The sequence below is a fragment of the Myotis davidii genome, unplaced genomic scaffold, assembly GCF_000327345.1.
Source record: "Myotis davidii unplaced genomic scaffold, ASM32734v1 scaffold6, whole genome shotgun sequence".
Lineage (NCBI taxonomy): Eukaryota > Metazoa > Chordata > Mammalia > Chiroptera > Vespertilionidae > Myotis > Myotis davidii.
Window position 1 is genome coordinate 18,900,032 of NW_006383011.1, and position 8,341 is coordinate 18,908,372.

The following is an 8,341-nucleotide window of genomic DNA, read 5'->3' on the forward strand; positions in this document are numbered from 1 at the left end:
TACTGTGTTCATCGATTGGTAGAATTAACATGCCCATATAACCCAAAACAATCTACAGATTCAATGCAATCCCTATTAAAATACCAAAGGCATATTTCATAGATCTAGAACAAATACTCCAAATATAGAACCAGAAAAGACCCCGAATAATTGCACCAATCCAGAGAAAGAATAAAGTTGGAGGAATTACAATACCAGATATCAAGTTATACTACAAAGCCACTATAATCCAAACAGCCTGGTACTGGCACAAGACCAGACATATAATTCAATGGAACAGAACAGAGACCCCAGAAATCAACCCAAGCCATTACACTCAAATTAATATTTGACAAAGGAGGCAAGAGTATACAATGGACTCAAGACAATCTCTTCAATAAATGGTGTTGGGATAATTGGACAGATACTTGCAAAAAATAAGAAACTAGACCACTAACTTACACCATACACAAGAATAAACTCAAAATGGATAAAAGACTTAGTAAGTAGTCATGAAACCATAAAAATCCTAGAAGAAACCATAGGTAGCAAACTCTCAGACATCTCTCATAGCAGTATGTTTACGGATACATCTCACAGGGCAAAGCAAACTAACAAGAAAATAAACAAATGGGACTACATCAAAATAAAAAGCTTCTGTACAGCAAAAGAAACCAACAAAATAAAAAGGAAGCCCACTGTATGGGAGAACATATTTGACAATGATACATCTGATAAAGGGGTAATATGCATAAAGGGGTAATATGCATATATTTTGCATATTACCCCTTTAACAAAGGAAGACAAAACAATCCAATTAAAAAATGGGCAAAGGACCTAAATAGACACTTCTCCAAAGCAGACATACAGATGTCCAAGAATCATACGAAAAAATACTCAAAGTCACTGACATCACAGATATGCAAATTAAAATGACAATGAGGTATCACCTCACACCTGTCAGAATGGCTACCATCAATAAATCAACAAATAACAAGTGTTGACAAGGATGTGAAGAAAAGGGAACCCTAGTACACTGCTGGTGGGAATGCAGACTGGTGTAGTCATTATAGAAAACAGTATGGACTTTCCTAAAAAAATTAAATACAGAACTGTCATATGACCCAGTGACCCCACTTCTAGGAATATATCCTAAGAGACCTGAAACACCAATCAGAAAGAATGTAAGCATCCCTATATTCATAGCGCAATTTATAATGCCTAAGATCTGAAAAGAGACTAAGTGTCCATTAGTAGATGAGTGGATAAAAAAGTTGTGGTGCATTTACACCATGGAATACTATGCAGCAGTAAAAAAGGATCTCTTACTCTTTGAGACAGCAAGGAGGGGCCTGGAGAGCATTATGCTAAATGAAATAAGCCAGTCAGAGAAAGACAAGTATCACATGATCTCACTCATATGTAGAATCAAATGAACAAAATAAACTGATGAACAAAATAGATCCAGAGACATAGGAGCCTGGAACAGACTGTGGAGTCTCTGAGGGAAGGTGGTGGTGGATGGGAAGAGATCAACCAAAGAACTTGTATGCATATATGCATAACCCATGGACACAGACAAAAGAGTGGTGAAGGCCTTGGGCGGGGGATGAGGACAGGCTAGAGGGGTCAATGGGGGGAAAAGAGGGACACGTAATATTTTCAACAATAAAGTTTTAATTTTAAACAAAGGAGAAAGCTTTCTATAGTACACAGGGAACTGCAATATTCTGCTGTCAGGTAAATTCAGTTTTCAAAGATGGAGATTAAAGTTTAAAGGGCAGAAAACAACAGGTACATCAATGTAAACATTTAACTCTTTTTAACACAAGTAAAAATTTCCAACAGTCTCACAATTTATCTTACTTCTCTACTTACAGTGCACTTTCCATGTCTGCTATATTTTCTTCCATTTTCTGAGACTACATAGAGGTAAATAAAGTTGTCATGAGATCCTACAGCCAGGCGGGTGCCATCTACTGAGTAGCGCATCACAGAGAGCTGTTCATTCCCATCTGTATGGATAGTAGCTACACTGATATAACTACAATCTGGCCCCGTGGAGGTTAACCAGCTTTTACGGGTCTAAATCACAGTATTCATATGGCAAGCTAAGCATATAATTGCTCACTTCAGCTGAGCACATAGGACCTCTCCAAATATAGGGTTGGTTCTCCTGGGAAGGAGCTATGTTCTCTTCTCTATGGTCTCCTCTATTGTACTTACTATGTAGCACAGCAGTTCTCAACCTGTGGGTCACGACCCCTTTGGGGGTCGAATGACCCTTTCACAGGGGTTGCCTAAGACCATCGGCAAACACATATATAATTACATATTGTTTTTGTGATTAATTACTATGCTTTAATTATGTTCAATTTGTAACAACGAAATTGGGGGTCACCATAACATGAGGAACTGTATTAAAGGTTCGCGGCATTAGGAAGGTTGAGAACCATTGATGTAACAGATGGTCAATAAAGTCCAACTGATTCGTGTATATTAACTGCTACATTTGCAGTAGTTACTTGTTACTACAATATTGAAAAAAGCCAATCCAAAACTTTTTCTGCTTCTACTCTTGTCAGGCTTATAGATAGAAGCAAATACTTTTCCTTCCTTTCTCAAGAGAATAGTATTCAGTGCTTCCTATGAAACAACTTAGAAAACTTAGAAGTGATCAAAAGATCATCTGAACCCCACACTAATCCAACAACTACTGGAATATATTTTTGAATATATGTGAATGTCACTCTAACTCCAGGAAAGAAAGTTATGAATCAAAATCATAATAATAAGAGGAAAAGAAAATTGGAATGCTATGGAAACTTAACATTTTAAATAAAGTACAAAGATTAATTCAAGCAAGGCTAAACAAACTTATCAAATTCTTGGGTTGCTGAGTATCCTATATAATAAAAGCCTAATATGCTAAATGTCCAGTCAACCGGTTGGCTGTTCAAAACCAATCAAAGCGTAATATGCTAATGATATGCTAAGGCTGCTCAATTGCTCGCTATGACATGCACTGACCACCAGGGGGCAAACAGTCAACCAGTCACTATGACATGCACTGACCACTGGGGGTAGATGCTCTGACACGGTTAGCTTGCTGCTGGGGTCCAGCCGGTTGGGACTGAGTGAGACAGGCCAGACATGCCCTGAAGCCCTCCTGCGGTCCCTCCCCAGCTGGCCAACCTCTCACGTCTTTCCCCTGCCTTGATAGTGCACTGGTAGGGTCCCTCAGCCTGGCCTACATCCTCTCACAATCCAGGAACCCTTGGGGGATGTAGGCTAGCCGGTTTTGGCCCGATACCACAGTGGGAGCACCGCTCAGCCAGAAGCTGAGTTCACAGCTGGCGAGTGTAGCGGCAGTGGCGGGAGCCTCTCCCACCTCTGCAGAAGCGCTAAGGACAGGGGGAGCGGGCCTAAGCCAGCAGTTGGACATCCCCTGAGGGCCCCCAGACTGTGAGAGGGCGCAGGCCAGGCTGAGGCACACTCCCCCCGCCCCCGAGTGCATGAATTTCGTGCACCAGGCCTCTAGTTTCATATAATTAACAAAACAATCGTTACTATGTAATCCAGAATAATGCCACTAGATTTTAAAGAACTTGAAGGGCCTATAAAATTTGTATATTTTTAATATTCTATAATTTCTTTTATATTCTCTTATATACAAAGAAAAGGTTGCTAAATAGATGTAACATTCAACCTAGTACCTATTCAAAATTCTAAGCACATTGTATGTTTAGTGCCAAAACAGAAAGTGTGTATGTGTCGGGGTGGGGGTGGGATGGGGTGATTGCACTATTTTCTGCTTTCAATTGCAAATGCAGTCTAACAATTCATTATAAATTTGTTTCCTTGATTTAGAATGTTGTTTAACTTTAGCAGATTTTTTGCAGTTTCTCGAAGCAGAGTTTAATCGGAAACTCTGGGGAAAACATATTCAATACTTTACAACTCTAGACAGAGAATATAGTAATCAGCTTCACTGAAAGTGAAAAAAGCAGATATAGAGAAATGCTGTGAATGCCAGGGTGGGGGTAAATCTACTCACCTACTGAGTAGCGCATCACAGAGAGCTGTTCATTCCCATCTGTATGGATAGAAACTAGATCTCTGGTTTCTGCATCCAGAACAAACCACCTATTAAGAAGTCAAAATAAAAAACTTTCAGATATTAGCATTTATAGAAAAAATGGTTGCTGATCATTTCTCCCTTTTTAAAAATTAAGAAATTTTAATATTACTCTTAAGTATGACATGTTTCCCTCTTCCAATGAAGGATGAGTTCATTTTGCAAAATGTTGCTAGATACAATATAAATATACTTATATGGGCCTAGGCATGTTCATTCTATTTAGGTATTCACTGAATGCCCACAGCGTTTCTTTGCTAATTAGCCTAAATAGAATAAGATGACAGGATCAGTGTTTCTGAAGATTATACTAGAAGTGGGGAAAAGGAAATGAGCCAATTAAAACAAAACAATCAAGCGCCAATCTTAGTGATGCTGACTATGAACGTCTAGTAGAGGAACTCTCATAAGGAAAATGAATGGTAGCAGGAGGATAGGATACAGGATATGAGTTGAGCTGAACCCTGAGGGAAAGAAGTACAGCAGTTCAGGCAGGAGGAGTGAAAGCTGCACAGCTATGGAGGTGGGAGGGAGCACACAGTGTGAAGGTGGGAGGGAAAGGCAGCCAGCCATTCATTTGGTGTGATTTCAGAGGAACCAGCAGGAAGCACTCTGCCTCTCCAATACCTTAACATATGCACAGAGAAACTAAATTTGATAGTTTTTCATTCACATCTATAGGAAAAGTAAAAATGTAAAAGCCTCTTGAGAAGTAAAACAATGACTTAAATCCAACTACATCATAAATGACTTATCTAAAAGCACTAAAGGAAGAAATGGTGTTTCAGAAGTGTATGGCAAGATAAGAGCTATAAGAAAAGGCTGGGAACTAAGGATAGACAACCAAAGGCTGGATAAGTGAGAGAAGGCAGGTTAGAGACCAGTGATGGAGAAGCTTTTGAGCTCGGCATGTCAGCATTTTGAAAAACTCTAACTTAACTCTGGTGCCATGTCACATATAGAAATTTTTTGATATTTGCAACCATAGTAAAACAAAGACTTATATTTTTGATATTTATTTTATATATTTAAATGCCATTTAACAAAGAAAAATCAACCAAAAAAATGAGTTTGCGTGTCACCTCTGACATGTGTGTCATAGGTTCGCCATCACTGTTATAGACAGTATGCAGAGCTGGTTGGAGTTCAAAGTTAAGCATTAAAAATATTTGTAAAATGAATAATGAACTAATATAAAATGTCTTGAACATGATAAAACCTACATTTTAGCAAGAATTACTTAGTAGTAGTGCAGTGTGCAGGAAGAAATGGTTAGGGTAGAGAAAATGGGACAATACTAGAAATATAAAATTACTATCTAAATCTCTTGTAATAGGGTGGGACAGAAGCAGCAAGTTTTGTTTTAAATTATTCAGATAGGAAAATTCTATCACTAAAATAAGCCAGTAACAGAAATCAGAATGACAGTTCCTTTCAATTTTGAAACTAATTATATAACTAATATCTGGAAAGAGATCATTTATCTTTCAGATTAAAATAAATACTATTTATGAGAGGATAGTGCTTTAAAGAATTTAAAAAACACAAGTTTAGGGATGCTGTTTCATATGCCTTAATGAATTCAAGGTAGGAGATGAAAGATGAAAAGATCCCAACTATTCTACATAATATACTAGTATATAATAAAGCCTAATAGGCTAAGTGTCCAACCGTTCATTCAACCGTTTGACCAGTTGCTACAACACACACTGACCACCAAGGGCAGATGCTCCAACTGGTAGGTCAGCTTGCTGCTGGGGTCCGCCAAGACTGGGACTGGGCGAGATGGGCCAGACACGCCCTGGAGCCCTCCTGTGGTTCCTCCCTGGCCCCGTCCGTGCACTGGTGGGGTCCCTTGGCCTGACCTGCACCCTCTCGCAATCTGGGACCCCTTGGGAGATGTCAGAGAGCTGGTTTCAGCCCGATCCCCGCAGGTCAGGCTGAGGGACCCCACTGGTGCACGAATTCGTACACCGGGCCTCTAGTTTACCTATAAAATTGCTCTCTAAGCATGTTCATGAATGAATTTTAGTAACTTGTGAGCCATAGGTTGAAACTTCCAGGTAGCTAACTTAATTCACAAATTCTGTCTTCTATCCAGGTAACAGAAATAGCTTCTATTTGTGAATACTGGCATTTAAAAGTAGGAAACTGGCATTTGAAGCCTATGCTACAAGTTTACTGGTCATTTCAATTTCAAAGGTATATAAGAAACACACTTTATTGCAATTGGACAGCTCCCATAGATTAAAGGTTTCTTCTGAGAATGTATTTCATTAATCAATTTTTATGGCTTCCACTGTGATGCTCCTCTAAGCCAAGAAGTGCCAAAGCTGATGCCAAGTTAATTGCCCTCTTACAGTAAGGGAACAAAATATTCCAACTCAGATTAAACAGACATACCTAAAGAACAATGAGATACAGCTCCACTCTGCAGGTGTCAGGTTTCCAGTTTTTAACGAATTTATGTAAACTTTACCATACCTTCTTAGGCATTCAAAAATTATCAATTTTTATTTTGGAGAAGTCCCAACTGATACTGTTTCCAAATTAGTTGAATCTTACTAGGAAAACTGAAAACAATTTTATCGTTTTGGAAACCCCTCAAAAGGTTATATTTAAAAAACCACCCCAGAGTCCTGGCCAGTGTTGCTCAATGGTTACAGTGTCGCCTGCACACTGAAGGTTTGATTCCTGGTCAAGAGCATGTACCTGGGTTGCAGGTTCATTCCTTGGCTCCAGTCTGGATGTGCTCGGGAGGCAATCAATCAATGTGTCTCTCTTACATCAATGTTTCTCTCCCCCCCTCCTTCCTTCCCTTCCACACTCTCTGAAAATCAATAGAAAAATATCCTCGGGTGAGGATTAAAAAAAACAAAACAAAAAACACCAGAATGTGTTATTGGTATAACATGTTGGAAACAAAAACTCTGAGTCATTTACTAGAGATGGTAGTTATTTAAAAAAAAAACAAAAGAGACCTCTGCCTCCTTTTTCTATTTCTTCAGTCACATATAAGAGATTAATTCTACTTTTGTTAAGGAATTTTTAGTAATAATCCAACAACTTTGTTATTGAAAATAAACAACTTCCATATGGACCCCAAGAAGTAATTTTAAAGCTCCCACTCTTTTCACTGCATGAATTATGTTCTATCTTCAGGAAGATGTTTTGGACTCAGGATCTCTGTCCCTAATAAAGGTATGGAGAACATAACAAATTCTCTACCAATGGTAATTTTATAGAAATAAATATTTAAGTTTTCACTGTGTTGAATTTATTCTTATTCTAGTCTAGAGTATATAAATTCTAACCAAGCTTCTGCTTTAAGGTAATCTGGAATCATTATGGGGCTCTATATTGCTCCTAAGATAAATGATGGTACTACATTTTGGTATTTGACTCACATGTCAGATCAGTTTAAATATATAACCAAAGATTTCTCATCTCGAATACATTTAGAAAGATCCATTAGGTCCTTGTTTATGATCTAATGCAAGAATAGGAATGTGGCTTGTATAATCAGAAAAATGTATAAAGTCAAAAACAGGAAAAGAGTAGCCCATTTCAACTTTCTTATTTTATAAATAAGAACAATGAAATCCTAAGATGCCAAAACCCCCAACCAGTCATCAACCAAGTATTTAGTGGCAGAACCAGGATAGAGCTCTGGCCTGTGCTTTTCACTGTCTCACAATAGGGAAGGGTGTAATCTCTCTCTGCCTGTGATGCGCTAACATTTAGGGATTCAGAGAAGAAAAGAGTCGGGAAAGGACGCAAAACAGGAGTTTATAATCAGACTGGGGAGAAAGAGTGAGTTAATAAAGTAAAATGAAATATACAAGGATTATGAAATTTCAGGCAGGGAGGATGTAGGTGACCTGGGATTTCATCTCATCAAATGTGGCATGGATAGGTGGGACATAAACAGGTGGAGAGGAGTAGATAGAAAAGTACAAAGGGGTCCTAAGCCAGTTTGGTCCAATGGATAGAGTGTCTGCCTGCAGACCTAAGGGTCCTGGGGTCAATTCTGGTCAAGGGCATGTACTTCAGTTGCAGGATCCTCCCCGGCCCAGTCCCTAGTCGGGGCTTGTGCAGGAGGCAACCAATCGATGTGCTTCTCTCACATCGCTGTTTCTGTCTTTCCCTCTGTCTTCCACTCTCTCTAAAATTCAATGGAAAAATATCCTTGGGTGAGGATTAAAAAAAAGAGAGAGAACCACA

At 38.9% G+C, this 8,341-nt stretch overlaps 1 protein-coding gene across 4 annotated transcripts in view; it reads right to left on the reverse strand.

The window, feature by feature from the left end:
* Window positions 1-8,341, reverse strand: part of EML4 (echinoderm microtubule associated protein like 4) — a 153,925-nt gene that overhangs the window by 15,400 nt on the left and 130,184 nt on the right. For all 4 annotated transcript variants that reach the window (XM_006778655.1, XM_006778653.1, XM_006778652.1 and 1 more), the window contains 2 exons: window positions 4,037-4,125; window positions 1,858-1,955 (listed from right to left, as the gene is read on the reverse strand). In XM_006778655.1, coding sequence (XP_006778718.1) covers window positions 1,858-1,955; window positions 4,037-4,125 — 187 coding nt within the window. The remainder of the gene's footprint in view (window positions 1-1,857; window positions 1,956-4,036; window positions 4,126-8,341) is intronic.